This window comes from Nyctibius grandis, chromosome 20 (genome assembly GCF_013368605.1).
Source record: "Nyctibius grandis isolate bNycGra1 chromosome 20, bNycGra1.pri, whole genome shotgun sequence".
Taxonomy (NCBI): Eukaryota; Metazoa; Chordata; class Aves; order Nyctibiiformes; family Nyctibiidae; genus Nyctibius; species Nyctibius grandis.
The window spans coordinates 5361882-5382007 of NC_090677.1; the positions used below are offsets into that span (position 1 = coordinate 5361882).

The window sequence follows — 20126 nt, forward strand, 5'->3', positions numbered from 1 at the left end:
ATGTTCTTAGATACTGCTTGTAAGGAGGTAAAGTGTGCAAGCTGGGCCCCATTGTGGAACAACCCTTATATCAGTGGAAGTTTTGTTGGTGTTTTTTTGTTGTTTTTTTTTTTTTTCAATGAAGACGGGATGCCCGTTGTTAATTTTAGTGGCTGTTAAGCACAAGTTTTAAGTTAATGCATGCTTTAATGCTCTTCTTGAAAAGAACTGTTTACCTGAATCTGGGATTAAGGCCTTTTAGTTAAAAAAGATAAAACCAGATATCTTCCCTCTTTTGTGCAGTAATAAGGACTTAGTTTGGGAAGGTGTAATAGTCCTGTTTGGAGGTATGTTTTGAGACTTCAGTAGGCGGAAGATGGATTCTTTAACCTACTGTAAGAGTCACCCCCTCGTGATAGAGCAGCTCATCTTTGGTGAGTTTTGCCATATTCCATTTCCTCATGACCTATCTCCCCATTTCCAACCAGATTCCCAGAATAAGACTAGGTTTTATGATCTGCTGAGAATGCTGGATTAGCCACTTTCTTTCAGGCTCTTTGTTGCTTTGTTGGTTTTTACTCTCCCCATGGATAATCAGGGCCTATTGGGTGAATATGAAGGCCAGGCTCAAATAGTAATAAGCCGGATGGCAGACATCAAAAATGTGTTCCTGCAGAAATCAACTTTGAAAATTGATTTGGAAGATTTCAGAGGAAAAACGGGACAGAAGAGTAATGCTTTTAGTGCCTGGTCATTCGGGAATTATGTCCTTTCATCAGTGCTCTGTGCATTTTGTAAACAAATGGTTTCCACGGGTTGCTTGGAATCAGATGAAGAGGGGCTGATGAAAGCCTTCTGAAACAAGTGGGAGCAGACAAGCAAAGAACAATGGTCTGTACCATAAAGTTATTGTCAGGCCATGTTATTGAATGAGCTAGCAACTAGGCTTGGTTTTATCAAGGGGAAAAAGTGGGCTTCAGTTGTCTTTTCACTGCTGAGCAGTATGGTGTGTCTTCCTATGCCATGGGACAACTTGTGCCCGAAGGACTGCGTGTTAGCCATTTAAATCAGCTCTCTATATCACCCTGCTCCTAATAAAGTCGCAACTTGAATCAGGATTTTTTTAGTTGTTGTTTTGTTTTGTCTTCCTCCATGTGCAGCTAGGGTGGTTTCTGAGTCTGCTGTTGTTGAGGGTAGTGATTACTAGCTATTGGCTTCCTCTGGATCCAGAGGTGGCTGTGTTTTAGAGCTTGATATATGCATGTGGTGTCTGAGGTACCTTAAGGTTCTTTGTGATTAAAAGCGTTATGACCAGCAAATATCATTATTATCTGTCACACTGATCAGCTGAGGCTTTTAAAAAAAATCATTCATTTTGGAGTACTCTTAAAATGTTAGCCCATCCATTCCAGGCCGATAACACAAGACAAGAATAAAATATATAGTTTTATATTGATTTTTATACACAGATAATATAAAAATATTTCACATTTTCAATTTATTTATTGATTCTCAGCCAAGACCAGAGATAACTACAAAAATAAATAATACATAAAGTAGATTATATACACCTCATACATTTTAAAAGAAAGCTAAGTCCATGTTATCACCTATCATTATGCAATGACAAATTGAATGTGCACAGCCGATCTTCCTCCAAGGATTTGCCAAACTGCACAAGTTAATTTTAAGAAGTTGAACAACTGTAAAACAAATAGCAGTTTGTTAATTTTTCAGACTTTTAGTCCTTTGAGGCTGTGTATTATTTTTAATTTGTGCTGTGCCACATCATATGTAACTGTATTGCCTGTTATTCAAGTCACATTCTGCTGCTGTTAAATGTCTCATGTTATTTACTTCAAGCTCTTTGAAAGCATGTGGGTCGTAAACTGTGTTTGCGTGCAGTCACCTGCCATGCATGTCATAGCATATAGTATTTAATTTCCCTGGGCATATTTTTCTGTGGTGACTGGCAGATATTTTTATTAATATGCTCTTAAATAAATTATGAAATTTTGCATGTGGCTGCAGCTTGTATTTACTGTATAGTGGAATTTTGGAACAATGCTCTAGATAGTTTTGTTCACATCTGAGTGAAATTATCAGTCCCAGAGCTGCACACCAACACCTGGGAAAATAAATACACTCTCACCTCTTCTTGCGTTTTAGCTTGTGTCACTCAATGAGCTTTTTGAGTTGAAGACTGTAATATCAGAATTAAATGCTTATTTCTTTTGAATTTCAATCGCCAGTGTGAAAGTGCTGCTTTGTTACTTTTGGAGCTCATTAATAGGGGTTCCTTTTAGAGGAGTGATAGACTTTTTTCAAGCTGCTGCTGATAATCCTGTTCATAATGTTTTGGGGAATAAGGAGGCAAATCAGTAGCATAAAAGTAAACACTGGAGATAAGGTAAATAGAAGATTTGTCATATTTAATTCATCTGATGTATTAGTGACTCATCTAATGTCTTCAGAAATGGGGACATGGGTATGGCCTTGCTGACTACAGTTCGATCTTGACAGACACTGTCAGTAGATGAGATTTTGGTCTCTCAAATTCAGTTGAGTTCTGTTAGTGACATCTGAAAGAAGGTGTTGCTATAATGGATGGCAGGCATGTTCCCTGGATAAATCGAGTTTCTGCTTCCTTTGACATCTGCGAAGTTTTACTGAAGATATGTAGTCTTGGAGCTGATCATTTTAATGCAGAGGTCCTCCGCATTTTTCTTTGAGTTTCGTCTTGAGAAAGTACTTTTTAAGGCCTATCCTTTCCACATCTTGATTCACCTTCTTCTGGAATTCTACTAAATGAGTCACCAGGCAGGCCTGTGCATGGTGGACTATGTGCATCACCCAGCAATCCACTAGCCTAGTAACTGAAGAACTGCCATGTTTTCCTGTTGATCAGATTTGGTGAAGCTTTGTTAAAGGGTACTCGTGTTCACATTTTTATGCTATGATAGTGTAATAAACACAAATGTAAGTGTTTTGAAAAATTCTTACTGCCAGATTTCATGTATACAGCATTTAAAAAAATTGCCTTCTGACTCATAATGTGCTCTGAATTAACGGTAAAATAGCTGACCCCTATACAAAGGAATAAGAAGCATTATTCAACCATGAATGCTTCTGACACTAAACAGCAGACTATCATTTATGTCCTGATTCTGATATTTCATCAATTTTAAGACAAAACAGTGCTGTAGTTTATGTGGGGAAACATTCTCTTAGGAATTTGCATTAGAGTCTAGTGTTATACTTAGGATAATGATTTTTTGCATTTACGTCAAAGTGTGATAGCTTATAGTTTTCAAACAGTTGTACAGGCATAGCTAAAATGTTTGGTATTTACTGCCATTGCTTACTGACTATATATGGTCAGAAACACAACAGTTGTTGTCTGTGTTGTTTCTATCTATTGCAATGTCAATGTTTCATGCGTTTAGCTGTTATCATGCTCAAGTGTGTTCCTAGATAAGCCTTTCATCACACATAACAGTGAATTGAAAGCAACTTACTTGCTGGAGTTACATTTTGAGCCTCCAGTTACTCTTTAAAAGGAAATCAGAGAAAAAGTAATTTGATATTTCGAACATCCATATTTAATGTCTTTTGACATTAAACAGGGAAGGCAAGACTTTGACGGCATGGAAGAAACTACCTTTCACTGGCAAGAAATGGGGAGTATACTGTAAGGATATTTACTAAAGGAAGGGGATAGTGATCTCTTGTATTATACTATATTTTTATTTGTACCCTCAAAAAATCTTAAAAATAAGTTCAGCTTTCTCATCCTACATTAAGAAATACATGTGTATGCTCTACATCTAAGGGACTTTTCATTCTGGGAGAAGGAATTTAGATGTTCAAGTGGCTTAAAATAATCTGTACTGTACACCCTTTTCATCAAACCAAGAACAGATCCCTTGTAGAAAAGCTTCTGACATGACCATCACTGGATCAAGTGTCCCTGAGTGGGAAAGGCAGAATGAAGAGATGGGTGTAAGGCATGAAGGGGGTGTGTGGTGGCTCTGATTACGCATTAGGAAGAACTGTATGAGATGTGGAAGTGGAACTTCCTGACATGCAGCAGTGAAATAATTGCAATGCAACACAATACAGTGGTATCTGAGTGGGGTAAGAGACTGTGTGGCAGGAGAAATATGTCCTGTAACATCTACAGAAAACTATTGTGAGAATCTGAGCTATCTTGGTGTTGAATATTAGGAACATGCAGGAGGTACCAATCTGCTTTGCGCTGACACTGATAGTGCCACTTCCACTGGATAGCTGAAGCAGAATCCTTTATTTGCTATAGCAGATGGAGATGGTATTTGTGGGAGCAAAACAGGTGATTATACTAGTGACTAGTATTGTTTAATCTCTTGTTTTTAGAAAGGGTAGGTTGTTTTGTGCTCTGATGTGACATTGATGCCCAACCTTCTCTGGTCCTGATTCTGCTTATGTGTTAGTTCATGCCTGTGGAACTTGAGGCTGCAAATACTAGTGTAAATCAGAGTTTATAAGTTTTCTTTTATGGGTATAAACCGTTGATTCCCCCTCCCCTCCAAGTGTGAGACTAGGACGTTTGAAATACTCTCTTTCTACTGCCTGGTACACCCCTCCTTCCCTTAGTCAATGGTCTCCCTTTGTGTTTCTCTGGAACTGTAAATCTACCAGCCTCTGAGGGTGCAGTTCACTGGAGTGGGTGATAGGGCTTTCTTGGCAACAATACCTCCTTGTGGGAGGACACAAGAATGGCATAAACTTCACTGCATTCCCTGTGGCTTTTACACTGCTGCAGTTAAAAATAAAAAATGAGAGGAGAAAGCCAGATGTAAAAACAAACAGGAGAGAGAGAAATGTGATGCTTAGGTAGGATTTAGTAGGAGAAAGAAAATCTAATCAAAGAATGAAAAGAAGAAAGCATAATTCTAATGGTCTTGCTTAAAATAATAACGTTTAGCTGTTGTCAGAGTGTGATGTTGAATACTGTCTCTGAGGGGTGCTCACTGACTGCAGTTAGTGGTATTACTGCAAGTATCTGTATACAGGTTGCCGCCCAGCAGAAGTGTGTGCCTTTTGTCAGCTGTTTGCCGACAGCAGATTTGCTGACAGGCTTACAGCTGACTTGTTTTTAAAGGAATTTTCGTGTAAGTTTTTTGGATATTTTTCATGCTGCATAAAGTGCATGTATCCTCTAACTTCTTTAAAAATTACCTGTGGCTGAACTGTGTTTTTACCTTTCCCTGTGCCCAAGCACAGATTTTTGTAAGCACGTGAGTAAGTAGCAGTCATTTGACAGTAACAGTAGCCATCAATAGCTGATCAGCTATGATAGTTACACCATTTACTTTGGGAGTCGTCTATCTGTGTGTGCTGAATTGAGTCTTGGAAGTGTCTGCCTTCCAATAATTATGTAGTTATGATATATCCTGATTTTGATTCTTTTGAATTGCTTCTCATTTGAATGTCTAAAATAATTGAAATACTGTGAATATTCCCATCTTTCTGCTTCCCTATTTGTGTCACTAAAAGGGAGCTGTCTTTCCTGTTTCATTGTTTGTGACAAATGTAATTATGGAAGAATATCCACTTGATGGCAATTAAAATAAAATGGATGAAATTGCATCAAACTGTCATGCCATCTACTGCATTTTAAGAAAGTTTTAACATCACGTTGTTGCTGTTGGAGCTGTCGTTTTTTGCTGCTTGTACTCATAGCTCCTGTCTGCCTAGGCTGCATCTCATAGCTCTGTTTTAGGGTCATGATTTTATACTTGTTCATCGGGCCCTCCCAGCTTATGTCCAGCTCATTTCTAAGGGGTTGGTCATATTCAGACCCTTCTGCCCTGTCTTTGCTCACACACTCAATCACAGAATGGTTGAGGTTGGAAGGGACCTCTGGAGGTCATCTGGTCCAATCCCCCGGCTCAGGCAGGGCCAGCCGTCTGCCCCAGGACCATTTCTGGTCAGCTTTTGAATATTTCCAAAGATGGAGACTCCTGACTTCCTGGTCAGCCTGTGCCACTGCTAAGTCACTCTCACAGTGAAAAAATGTTTCTTTATGTTTAGATGAAACCTCCTCGTGTGTCAGTTTGTGCCCATTGCCTTTTGTTTCTGAGCATTGCCTCTCGCCCTGTCACTAGGCACCACTGAGAACAGTCTGGCTCCTTCTTCTTTGCACATTCCCTTCAGGTATTTATATATACTGATAAGATCCCTCTGAGCTTTCTCTTCTCGGCCTTTCCTCAAATGAGGGGTGCTCTAGTCCCTTAATCATCTTTGTGGCTCAAGTACCCAGAAGATATCAGTGTTAAAATGGTAATATTTTCAGATTTTAGAACTATTTGAGGTTTTGAAGTGTTGCAGGTGCTTGAAGGACACCCAAATCCATATGGCCATTCTCTTCTGCAAGGCACAATAGCAGAGACCTGGGCAAATAATCATATGTGGGGCCTGTGAACATGCAGTTGGCCTTGTGTTTATGGGTAGGGGGAAACGTTACATTACAGGTTTCTGAGGAGCCGCTGTGCTGTCAGAATATCTTTTTTGTTCCCAACTTTTATTAAATATTCCTGGTCATAGCAGTGTCTCTTATCCTCAGCTAAGCTATGTCTTACTTCTCTCCTGATTCGTTCAGCTACTAACTCGTAGGCTCACCATTCATTCCTGTCCAGGCTTCTCACAACTGAGTACTTTCACTCCTGCCTAAGTAACCAGTTCATTTCGGATCTGTAGCTCTGCTTTCCTGGTCAGTTTTGTTTGGACCAATTTTACTGTGCACAGAGACTCTACTAGCAGAAAATAAAAAGTGGTTGGTTATTGGCTAATGCATACAGTAGATAGCTAAGACTAATGAGTGACTGAGCAAAGTGTTAATGTATTTATTACCCTCAGTAATGCTGGCCAGACAGTTATCAATCGTGAGAAAATGTTGGCTTCTGTTGCTCCTCTGGAACTGTGGCTCAGTTTTGCAGAGTTGTTATCTTGCAAGTTCCTGGGTCTTTTTGCCTAAGGTTTATAATTTTCATGTCAGTATTTTTTCCTCTTGGATTCTTTGACTGCTGATTACTACTAGCTCTACAACTCCACTCTGTCTGTGTTTTTACTCATCTTGTGTGGTGTTAGCTAACATACTTTCTTGCACCTTACCAAAAATTTTCTCGGCTAAGATCACGCAGTTGTACTACACCAAACTAGGCCTTGGATCACAGAGAGCTGAACCACAGGACTGTGGATTCCACATAGTCTTCCTCTGATTGGTTGATTCTCTCAGTCTTCCCCTCCCCTGCCCCCTGCAAATTTTCCTCTCAAACTACTAACCAGTTCTATTTTATTTTCTTGTTACCTTCCCTTCATTAAGCCTCTTCTTGGTTTCTCCAGACTTAACTAGTTTTCAACAGAAGTTCTTCTGAACTGCAGCAGATTCTGTGCCTAAGAAGTTTTAATTTCCCCAAAGGTCACCAAGTTGACTTGCTACTTATCCCTTTATCCTGGGAACTATGTGAGGTTAACAGACCACATTTATCTTGGTCTACAAACCTGTTTGCACATCTGGCTTTAAGTGCTGCGTTAAAATAAGTTTTTACTTTTAGCGCTACAAAAATAGTAGGGAATCTGGTCTGTTTGCTTACCTTGTAAGTAAATGGTAATAAATAACAGGTAGTAGAATACTGTGTGCTGTTTTCTTCCTTTCCTTATAAACACTTCAGATGTTCTCTATGTCTAAAAAAAAAAAAAAAGTCCAAAAATTGTGGAACAAGGAGAGCCTGTCTTCCTTCAAATTTGCATCTTAACACTTCTGTAGATTCTTTAAAGTTTAGTAGTAGGTGAGCTTTTACTGCCAGCCCCAGCTTGCCGTCAGTGAGGGCTGTCAGGTCTCTTTCCCGATTTCCTGTTTTCGTGGAAAAGTAGTTAGCTAATTTTGAATATCTTCCTCTGTGTAAAAATTGTATTGAAGTTGGTCAGAAGTTCAGGCAGTCAGTCAAGCAATGATGGTGTTAATTTTATTGTCTGGGAAACAGTGTCTCCTTGATGCTTTAGTCAGTATTTGTTAAAATGAATCCCGAGAGACCAAGGTGGGCAGCTCTACACTCATACATCTTAATTGCAGAAAAAATTTCCATTGTTTTGTGCTTTCTTGTCTCATTAAGACATTGCATGTGTCAGCTTCATGTTTTTCTGCAAATGTTTTTAAGAATCTGACAGTTATAATGGTCTGAATTAATACTACAGTGTACATGTTCTAAATACACAAACCCCATGTGATGTTAGCTTGTACTTTTACAGGCTGGAAGATAACATGTCAAATTTAAGATATTCAAAAGCAATAATTGTCAGGACAAACAGATGGTAGTTAAATATGATGAAAATAAAATGGAGACAGTTTTTGTTATTAATTGACATTGCTTGTTCTCAGAAATTTGGAAAGTTTTCTATTTAAAGTCATATGAGAAATGAAAGGGCAAGGATTTTAGTTTTGTGATAGTGTGTATGCACTGTGATGCCCATGTCCTCATTAAGGCACAATGAATTTCCAGAATTAGTATCTTAAATTCCTACTAAAACTTCCCAAATTGCTATTAATTTTTTAACATTTGTAGTAGTAACCTTCAAAAATACTTCTAAAGATATGTATGCATGTAAGCAGGATTTACTCTCTCCATTTACTTCCCACTCTGCCCCAGGATTACTGGGCTCAAATCAGTGCTTTGAAACTTCTAGTACTGAAAACAGTACTCATCTGGAGAGGCGTTTCTGCAGATAGGGAAATAAAAAACCTTCAAGATCAGTCTTTCTGATTAATATTTTGTTTCTGTAGCCTTTGCTTGATATTTTTCACAAATGCAGTTTCTAGTAAGAGCAGTAAAACTTGTTTTTTCTCCGAATCTTGAGATGTGAAGTCACATTTGGAACCAGTCTGGCAAACTCTGGTGCACTTCAATAATTCTCATTCAGTTCTGATTGAGGGAGCACATAAAAGTCTAATTACAGGAAATCTCTTATGTTTGCATGTATTTCTGTGAATATGCATTAATTACTGATTGTATGTCTTTTGTACAAACCTTGTTGCCTAGTTTTTGATTTGAGGACTCCAAAGCTTATGAAAACACACTTGGTTCAGGTAGCAAATCTCTTTGCATGACTTTAGCTTTGACTTTACTACCAGATACTCTGAAGTAGACATGCCAATAGCCTTCCTGCATGAGACCTGCCCAGACTTCTTGCCTTTGAGTGAAGCTGTGCAGCGCTAAGGGCATTGTGAATTTTATTTCAGCAGGCAATATTCTCTCCTGGCTTTTAGTCAGAATTTGTAGAACAAAATGAAACAAAAATTATATGTTCCTGTGCTCTCTCTTTCTATGTAGAAAACCTCTGTGTTACAAATGACTGCTTGGAGAAACATAACCAAGAGAATTCTTATACTAAGACTTAGGTAATTTAGATATAGGTAGAAAGAATATTGCATAATAAAGGATTTAACTCTGGAGAAGTATAAAATTTTTTAAATGCCTTATTTTTTCTTTACTGTTGCATACAAAATCCAGGACGTACCTAAGGCAGTTGTCAACAAAGGGCTGGATTCATGAATAGTCTTTTAATACCTACATTTACTAATGATGTTTCCAAATCTTAGCAGAGCCAAAACTATTAATTTTGGTGACTTTTGATCCATGGTTGGTTTCCAAGCTGATAAGAGAGAGTTTAATGGGTCAAACGTTTATTTTAGCAGTTTGTGCCTGTGTGACAAGGGTTTTCCTGTGCTGTTCTGTGTAGAGTGAGTTCTCTCAAGGTTGTGCCATGACTAGCAAAGCTCTTCAGGTGATAACAGACTTTGAAATGCTTTTAGAAATGAGCGTAATGGCATTTTTTTCCTCAGAGTAAGTCTAGGTGACAGACTGCTGAATGTAAACTTGGGTGTTTGTCCTTGTTGTTCTTATTGTTAAATTTCATTTACAAAACTTCATGTTGGAGAGCAGTATATTGTTGTCCACTGGCACAGTTACTAGCTCCATCACATAGATTTCACATATTTTATGTCAGAGTCAGATGTTCGAGTGTATGAGATTTTTCATTCCATTAACTTATATTTATAATGAGAAGAACAATATTTTATTCCTCTCTGTGACCAGGAATTATTTAATAGCAAGGACACCAAAGTACATAGTAATATAAAAAGCAGTGACTAGAAAAGCTTAACATAGTGCCCCTGGCCTCGTTGTGTACAGTTAAGAGTAATGGTGTGATTGCCAAGGGAATTATTTCAGAATTAAATGATTCAGAAGAACAAAAAGGGAACATCATTCAAAATGTGGAACGTTCTGCATGATCTGTAATAATTGACCTTCATTTCAAGGCATTAGGGCAACAAAGAGATGCCAAATTTATTGGCAATACTTTTGACTTGCCAAATAACTGATAGAGTTTTAAATATTTTTTCCCCTTGGTGTTGCGATATAGCCTAAGGGAATTTATGTCTTTGTTTTGCAGGTCAAGCCTTAAAGGTGTCAGCAGAGGCATTTACCAGTGATCCCTGCTATCTGCCTAAGAGGCAGGCTGTTGTCCAAGCAGCACGATCTCTGCTTACAGCTGTCACAAGGCTTCTAATTCTGGCAGACATGGTTGATGTGGCATACTTACTGGAACATTTAACTGTGGTGAGTAGAATCTGACTTACCTCAGACTCCCTTTAGCCAGAGAAGTGCCTGCTGATGGTTCTTTCTGCATTGAAAATTCTTTTTGTACTTGGGAATTGCAGATCTCATGCACGTAACACCTTGGCAATTAGTAAAAGTGTAGATTCTAGATGAGATTTGTAGAATGTACCAAAAAAAGTCTTCTAACTCAACATACTCGATCTAGGCAAGCAGATGGTTGTCGTACAATTATATTTTAACTTCCTTTTATTTCTTATTTCCTACTTTCTTACTTGAATTGTTGTATAGCTTTTTATGCATGAAACCTTCTTGATATTTGTGGCAGTAGCAGGGAATAATTTATTTGTAGAGAATCTTAAAGGTGGAATTTTATGTGGATATTTATGGAGGGAAAGAACTGAGTAGGTAAGCGTCTGTCTCTGTGTTCAAGTCAGTTGGTGAGAGAGAGCAGCTAAAAGAGAGGGAGAACATGTGTGAGAGAGGCCTCCGGCAACTCCTCAGCTCCAGCTGTATATTCATGTACTGCACACAGAAGACCAGAAAGTCCTAATGTTGGCAAAGCTTTTTAGTGCTATGTTTTGGGTCATCTTTTTTCCCACCTGGCTCCCTTTATACAGAAGGGGTGGCTTCATTCTTCTATTCCCATATAAAGCTAACGAGTGATCGTGCCACTATTGCTGAATTAGGCAAAATGTTCACACTTCTGTTGTTCAACATCAAAATACTTTCCTGTCTACATAAACTTGAGTTCCTTTAATGTCAGCCATAGTGTCCCACATGAGCAGGCTTCCTTCCTTTTTTGAACAGTGTGATTTTAATCTTGCCAGCATCATGTGTCTGACCACAAAAATGTGTTTACTGAGTTTCTTCTCTGGCTGCTTACTCCATTCAATCTGGTGTGTGTCTTTGCTGGAAAGAGCAAGGAATTGTTCTACTTTTGTTTCCTTTTTTTCCCCTAACGTCTTCAGTAATGTGTGATAGACTGATAAAAATCCAGAATTCTATTGACTTCTTAATGTTTCAGGGCAGAGGTGAATAATCAGTGCCACCTCTAATAATACCTCATGCCCAAGAGGACCCACAGACTTAAAGGGGACCATTTTGAAGCAAGTTCAGTTTGGTGAGGACAGGAGAACAAAAATTTAGCTCTCAATTGGAGTAGGAACAGTATTTCGTAGTAAAACGATATTGTGTGTGTTTCAGCGCTGTGTTTGAAACATCCAGTATTGACAATTGTTGGAGATGCCGCACAGGCTAAATGAACACTGACTTGCAGAAACTTCTATGTTGTTATATATGTATGAAATTTCTCAACTGTAAGAGGAGTGGCCTATGTTTTTCTTACTGTTTGTGGTGAATTTTCTTAAATTATGACATTTTTCATTGGTAGCCTGTTACATTTTTACATACGTATTTTCATAATCCTAGATGCAGCCTTCTAAAATGTTTTCAATGTTTTACATGAGAGAACTAAAATTGAGTAGTTTTCTTTCCTAGAGTTTCAGTATTTCTAAAAAGCCATATAATTCACTTCACAAATTCCCTTTGAAAATGAAAACAAACAATAACTGAAAATCATAAAAGAATGCAAATAATTATTCAGGAAAAACTCCAACGCTGCAAAGAGTGCAATTAAGTGATCTTCTTCCGTACTTTAATTTAGTTCTTTTAATAGGAGTAAGCACTGAATTCTTCAATTAACTCTTAGAATAAATTAGTGTGGTATAACACTCTCCAGAATGCCTGTGTAAAAGACTCACCCCAGTCCTTAGAGGAAGGTGGTACATTTTCTGTATTTATTTAGTCTCTGTCCTGGCTGTTGAACTTGCCAACAGTGGTATTAGCTGTCATGGTGTCTTTTTATGTTGACATCTAATTAGGAAGTCAACTTACAAGATACAGTAATTTCAACATATGCTACTGAACAACCTTAAATTATAAAAAAATTTGGTCACGACTAACTGAGCCAGATTTAAATGCAATTAAATATTTTAATGGGTCTCAACTTTGCTCTTTTCAAAATCCTTAAATTTAATTATTATACTTTAAAACTCCCTCAGGAATACAGTTTTTCTTCAGTGTGAACTTGCTCTAACAAAAACACGTGTTCACACAATGGCTACAGCATAGAAAGTAGACCTTGTCTACTTTCAAAAAAGCTAGTCTCATGTATCAGTAGAAGTAAGTATGGTTTCAAATGTTTTGAATGTCAGTGTTGGAATTAATCAGCTTTACTGAGTGAGCAAGACAAAACTTTCAGGACTCTGATAAATTGTTTTGAAAAATATTAGATACATGATATATAAGTTCCCATGAAATACTTCCGTATTGAATAAGATCTGATTAATACTCTACAGTGTTCTTTGATGATGCTGGACCATTTACTTTCACTTTATACATACAAACAAAAAAACTTCCTTGGTTAGAATTTTCATTTCATTTATTCTACTATTATTTCTTTTTTTTTTTTTTCATTTTTAAAATTAATTTTGGCTTACAGCAGTATCAGTAGAAGTAATAGTAGAATAAATGAAGTAGAGTAATAGTAGAATTAATATATAAAGTTATATATTTTTGTATCTAATATTTTTCAAAACAATTTATCAAAGAGTCCTGAAAGTTTTTAGTCTTGCTCACTCAGTAAAGCTGATTGATTCCAACACTGACATTCAAAATGTTTGAAACCATACTTCTACTCACAGAATACAGTCTTGTTCATTAAACTTTAATTTCCTCTATAATCTGTGAATAAAAATAGAAAGGAAACAATGACAATGTGACTAGCTGTCATATAACGCCTTGTCTAGAGTTACCTGTCACATCTGCCGTTCTACGTGTATATAGGAAAAAAGATGAACCTCAGCTTCCTCCTTCCAGTTTATGTGCTCTATAAGAGTATTGTTTTCTGTACATTTTACTTAGACTTCGGACTGTTTTTGACTTGTATGTAATAAAATCTTTATATAAAACAGTATAATGCTGAAAATAATGCATACTTTTTGTCACAAAAATACTGAAATGCAACTTTTAAACTAGAAATAACAGGTCAGTCTATTTGGAAGAACTTGATAAACCTGGCAGGAATTTCACTCCAAATGTCTGAAAACACACCTTTGTGAACATGAGATCAGCTTTTTTGAAATTTCACTAATAAAGTGGAGAGAATTTTGGTTGTTTTATGGATTCTATGGAATCTTCACCCAGCAAAGTGTGTATCAAATAATGCATATTAAAAGCCAGCACAAATTCTCAGTGACTGACCATATTCTGGCATCGTACACTTCTAGCCATTTGTGGAATTTACAGCCTTATAAGAGTATGATGGTGTGGTGCAAATAGCAAGCTCATTTTAGAGTTGACAGAAAAGAAAGTACATCACACCGATAAGAAAGGTTTTGCCTCTTTAAACAACTGAAAATTTTTTAAACAGGGATGAGTTTGGATAAATAGCTGTCCATATTTGAGTTTCCATACTTATTTTAGAGTTTTAAGTCTCTAATGATAAAACTGAGTTGTGAAAAATGTAGTCAGACAAAGGCTATCGCATGGATTGCACTCTCTGATTCAGAGCTGTATTACCAGTCTCATTCATTATGGTTAGTAATGCTCGATATTACTTAAGTGAATTAACAGACTAGTGGAATTGCTTGAATTTATTGATCAGAGGAGAGCAGCAAGAAGGTAACAAGTTCTTAGAATTTCATTCAAAGTGCATTGGCGGTCTGTCTTTCTCTAATCTATTTCAGATCATGCTGAGCCAACATGTTTTATCTGCCTTTTTTCCCTTCTTGTCATGCTTGTGGATTTACTGTTTAAGTCCTCATATTTTTCACTAATGCCTCAGACAGCGTCATCTTTATAGAATGCTTGCTTACAGTTGTTTAAAAGTAAAAAAAATGAGAAAAAAAAATGAGAATGGCTACAGATAAGAAGCAACTTGTGAACTTGGGCCCTGTGGGCATAGTGCTGTCTGTTCTTCCCTTCTCTGCAGAGTATTCATCAGCATTAAAAATGTTTTGAGCAGGAGGAAAACAGTATGGTTACATAAAAGAAGAGAGGTAAGTCATCTCAGGCTTACCTATGCTTCAGATTTAGGTATTTGGTTCGGCTTGCATAACTCTGCTTAAACTAGAATTTGACTTGCTCCCCACATTACCTTCTTACTGTTGTGGTGTTGTGGTATCATGCAGTAAAATATTAAAAAATGGAAAAAGGGGAAAAAAAAAAAAAAAGTGGGCTACTCTGGGGGTGTACAGGGCCAGGCTGTGAAACTGAAAATGATCAGAATGTTCCCACCTTCCCTTTGGTGGACACGGGTCACTCCCATAGCAAGAGAAATCTGTGAAAATAAGGGGTGTTAAGAAGATGACAGGAGTCTTTGGGAGAGGATTTGGCTTCTCCTTTGGTTCATACTCATATTAATTTTCTCATCAACCAGCAGAAATGGATTCTTGCTTCCAGACTGAGGTCAGTATATGCCACGTGGGATGGAGTTGTTTGTCATCAGGGCTACAGCGTTTATCATTGCACTCTGCAAATTCTATGGCAGTCTCTAATGTGCAATAAATGACAGGGGAAAAGCAGCTCCTAAAGAATTACTTTTAAGAGTCGGGCTTTGAAAGTGAACATCTTTCTGAGTGCAGCAGGAACCTGGAACCACTTCTGTTCTTGGTATAGTGGCCTCTTGACTGCCGCTTTGTAACTCCCTAATGACTTGTGGCTTTACAAACCCTAGGGCTTCCCTTGAAACAGCCATATTGTTAATGACTCTCTTCTAACAAACTGTTGCTAAGGAACGGACTCCCCAGTCACTGCAGTTCTGCTTATATAATATCTGGTTTTGGTCTTAGCATGGGAATCACTGAAAAAAAAGCTCTATCCTTGTCTTGACAGTCAGAAACATGGCTTTGAAGGGACCCTAATTGGCCGGCCTCAGGTACTACTGTTCCAGAATTTCTTTGAAGTGAGCAAGCCTGAAGGCTCCTGAACCTGTTTTACCAGGGCACAAGAAAACCAAATGGAATATAGTGATTGTATTTCCAAGCAAAAAACACAATTGCTGGGTTAAAAACACTTAAATGAACAGGTTTGGAAACACATCCAATCCTTGCTTCTTTGCAGTGTAGAGCCTTCCCTTCAGTCTTATTTCTAGCTCAGTACCTCTCAGCAGATTCATGTTTGCAATAGACTCTTCAGTGTCATCTTTACGTGTATCGGAAACTTTTCTTTGCTGTCACGTCTAAGACTTAGGTGTGGGTCAGCTCCTTCAGGAATTTCTACTTCTCAGGAATTTCCTAGTTTTGCTTCTGCTACAGATGCCCTGTCTGCTCTCTTTCACTGTTTTCTGTCCTATTTAGTCTCCTAGAAGGGTCTCCATGAGCAAAGCATGCTTGGTAGATTTGAGAGAGGATCATTTCCATTTCTTCCAGAGTGTCTCCATGGTTTAGAGTACAGTAGGAGCAGACCTTCACCCTTAGCGGTGGCAGGGCAGATAAATACACAGCCTTCCTCCCTACTGCTCAGCCACTGCCTTTTTAATAGAGTCATGGGTCACTATAGCAAAGGAAAATCATGCCTATCTACTGCACTCTAGCAAAAAAAAAAAGAGGGGGAAAAAAAAAAGAGGGGAAAAAAAAAGAGGGGAAAAAAAAAAGGAACAGGAGGGAATAGGTTGCCCTCTTAAAACTCCTGCCTGGGAGGGAGTGAGTTTTGACATCTCTTGGAAACTGTGCATGTAGGGGTGGGTAGGCAGACCTGGGAAGGGAGGATATCAACTTCTTTTATTATGAATTAAGAAAGAGTTAAGGAAAAGATTCCGAAAGCTGGGAAAAGCTGCCTTAGACAATAGTGGTATCTGTTTGTATCCCTGAGATTATGAGAGAGAAAGTAAGCAGCAACCTGTCAGTTACACAAACCAGGAGAAAATAGTGATGAAAGCAAATTTATCTGCACTCACTTGGTCCTAAGCTTTATACAAACTGTTTGCACAACCCAGGTGTAAGGGGAGGGGGAGTGAAAGAAGCAGAACTTATTTTGAATGGATAAGGCTTTCTTTAAGTAAGATGGAATTTTTCTGGTTTGGTTTAACATGTATAGTATGAAGGATATTTATACACTAATTTTACATAAAAATAAATAATCATAAAGTTGTGACATGATTTCCAAATGAAGTAAGTTGTAAGCATAAAGCTTGGGAAGATCTGTGATACAAATGTGGTTTGTAGCATAGGTTAACACGGAGTGCATGAAGTTGCCAGAAGTACAACTGACTTTAAGGAATCTGTATTATGTCTGGTGATGAAGTTTGAAAATTGTTTTGGGAAAATTGGAAGGTAGGATATTAGAAAAGCAGATACCTATTTAAAATGATTATTTGGACTATGTAAACACCTGCATGCTCCAGTCAGTGACTAGGACTCCATTGCACTAGGCTCTCTTTGAACCTATCAGGAAAAAAAGAGCATTACTGAATTGTTGCCTTCTGAGTCGTTATTGCTGTGTTTTGCTTCTACAGCAACACTTACTTAACACTGAAGTGCAGTGCTTATAAGAGAATAATATGGGAGTGATGCTCTGAAATTTCCTTCTATGAGTGCTAATCTTGGAGGGCAAATACTAGGTTCTAAAATAACCTTGGAAAATCAGTTTCTCTTGGCAGATTATTTATTGTCAGTATAGCAGTGAAGTCAGCGTAATTTAGAGTGGCTTGGCTGATCAACAATTATTTGTATCTCAAGCATACACAGATTATTCTGATCTAGAGAAATTTATTTTATAACTTGCTTCTGCTTTGGGAGGCAAAAATGAGAAAATGCATGCAAAACAAACAGTATATGCTTTATCATCAGCTGCATGTCTTCAGGCCTTCTTAAAATAAGAGCAAAATCATTTGATATTTTCTGAATGGAAAAAGCTGTGTGACCTACTCTCCATAAACCTCTCCAAAGAGGCACGTTGCCCATTTCATTACTGCAAAATATTTGGAGAGCAACTATTTTCTCATAAGTATGTCTGTTCAGTAATTGGAATTTAAGAGAGGTTTTGAATGATTTTTTTCAAACATATCTCCTGGTGATTTAAAATAGTACATTTAGTATAATTTAGTCTTTTAAAGAAGGAGTATGTTATTAAAACAGGAAGGTATTTTTTAATGAATGGCTTCCTTATGTCAGAATGGAAATAAAATTTGCTTCTTGTCCTTAATTCAACTTCTGTAATCCATATGAAAATAAAGAGACATATTTCATAAATGGATAAAATAGTTCAGTGCTATTTCACTGCCCTGCACAGTGGAAGATGATAATATTGGTATTCTGAAAGACAAATACTCTTTCGCTTCTGCAGCTCTAGACAAACCAGAAAAGAGCCATTTGTCCTTATTCTTGAATAACAGACTGGCTTTTTGCAGCATTGGTCCTAAATCTGGACCAAGTACACAGAAGGAGACCAAGTAAAGGATGTGCAGCAGGACATTTGATTACATCACCCTCATGACTTAGTTAGACTTCCAGGCAAATGACATTAAAGGTATGCAGTTTGTCAAATAGCATCATTCACAAACTGAAGAAGCAGTATCTGCTGCCTCCCATACCTCTTTCTGTTTATATGGAGATTGTAAGATTAATATCGGGAATAAGACTTTGTACTGCATATTTAATAAAGTCTCTCCTGCAACTATGAATTATAAGCAATGAAGTACTTTGCACTGCATATTTATGATCTCATATTTCTGTGGCCTGGCCTCCTGTTTAGCTGACAGACCATTAATTTTCATTGCCCATGGTTCCCAGGCTTGTCAAGGGAATCCCACTAAGCTTGGAGAGAATTTTGTCTACCTAAGGTGTCCACCTTGTGCTCTTCAAGAATGCGGCCTACACCAAACCCTAGACTGGGATGCTTCAGATCCAAATCAGATAATGACTTGAACCAGAACCTCTGACCAAACAAGCTCCAGCTTATCTAGTGCAGAAGCTATTTCCTTGGGATTCCATACAGGATGCTCTGAAGTGCAGCTGCAAAGTTACATTATCGAAACGTAATAATTAAACTAGACTTAAAAAATCAGACAGCAGCTACCTTTAATATCATTATTTATTCTACAAGTACTCGTATTATGAATCAGTTTGCTTGCAACAGCTAAACATGGTAGCAACAGTGAACAGTGACCTTAACCTTTTACAGAAAGATGCAGAGCTAGGCTACAACACGAAGAGACTTTTACATCTTTGTTAAATTGGATAAATTAATTAGAATGAAGATCAAACATAGTAAATTTTAACTTAAGTAGTATCAAAATTTTAGTATGATTTCCTGTTGAAACATTATGCAACCACTGTGTTTATGCCTCAGCCTCTTCTCTTTGAACTCATTGACTCATTTCCATTATGTATGACAGAAGAGCAGAAGTTTCAGGGTTCCTGAAAATAAGTAGGTGGATAGTGGAGAAAAAAAAACAAACAACAAAACAAACCAAAAAAAGGTACATCAGGAGCTTATAAAGACACCAGATGATTCTCAGCCCTTATAAACAGCTTTACAGCAGGATAAACTTCAGTCAGAGCTCACATCTCTTTGACATTACAATGAATAAGCTGTGAGACTATAAGATATTTAGTCCTGATGCTTACAGTTATACTTAGTAATTAGACAGAACCATGATCATTGTCTGAGAGGAGATTGCAGGACTTTACCATACTAATCAGGGGCATCATACTTATGAAGAGGCCATGTTAATAACACTCTTCTGTTCCATACACATTCTGGATCTTCAGCACTTTCAGAGTTTTCATGGTATTTGTTGCTTCAAAATACCTAAAATGGGACTGTGAGAGTTGCTCCGCTTGGTTTAAGACATCCATTATGTGTTAGTTTCCAGTTGGATAAGCACGAAACCTTCATTCAGCAATGTCTTGACAGTGCAGGTTCAGGACGTAGTGTCTGGTGTGTTATCCACCTTGTGTGTTTTAGTGCCAGGGTGCCGGGCTCTAGTTTCACGGTTGTTGATTTTGGTTTTTTAATTGTGAAAGAAATGTAGTAATGTTCGTGAATGCAATGTAATGTTCTCGGGTTTTGAAAAGTTAGAAAGTTGTGCAGTATCTGTGCTATGAAGTTATCTATAGTGACTTGACAAACAGAAGCAGCTCTTCAGGATTGTTGAAATACTGGTATTTCTTCTCTACTTGTGGTCCAGCTTTCCTCAGAGGAAAAATCAGTCCAGGTAGTTGCCCAGTAGTGCCACAGAGAGCAAAAGTAGTACAGGAATGCTACTTCTCAACTTCTAGAAACTATGTTCAAAGTACTCTGGAAAAGTGACAGGCAAAAAAGAGCTTCTGTGAATCTCTTATGATTATTTACATTTGGTTATTGGCGGGGGAAAGAGAGAGAGAAAAGTTCTAAAGTACTAGTATTTCTTTTCACCTTTAGACAGTAAAATTGTCGGCGAGAAAGATTTTTCTTGCCGTTCACCCAAAAATGGTGGTTCACACT

At 37.7% G+C, this 20126-nt stretch overlaps 1 protein-coding gene across 3 annotated transcripts in view; it reads left to right on the forward strand.

Moving 5' to 3' along the window:
* Positions 1–20126, forward strand: part of CTNNA3 (catenin alpha 3) — a 515833-nt gene that overhangs the window by 16837 nt on the left and 478870 nt on the right. For all 3 annotated transcript variants that reach the window (XM_068416489.1, XM_068416488.1, XM_068416490.1), the window contains exon 4: positions 10474–10640. In XM_068416489.1, coding sequence (XP_068272590.1) covers positions 10474–10640 — 167 coding nt within the window. The remainder of the gene's footprint in view (positions 1–10473; positions 10641–20126) is intronic.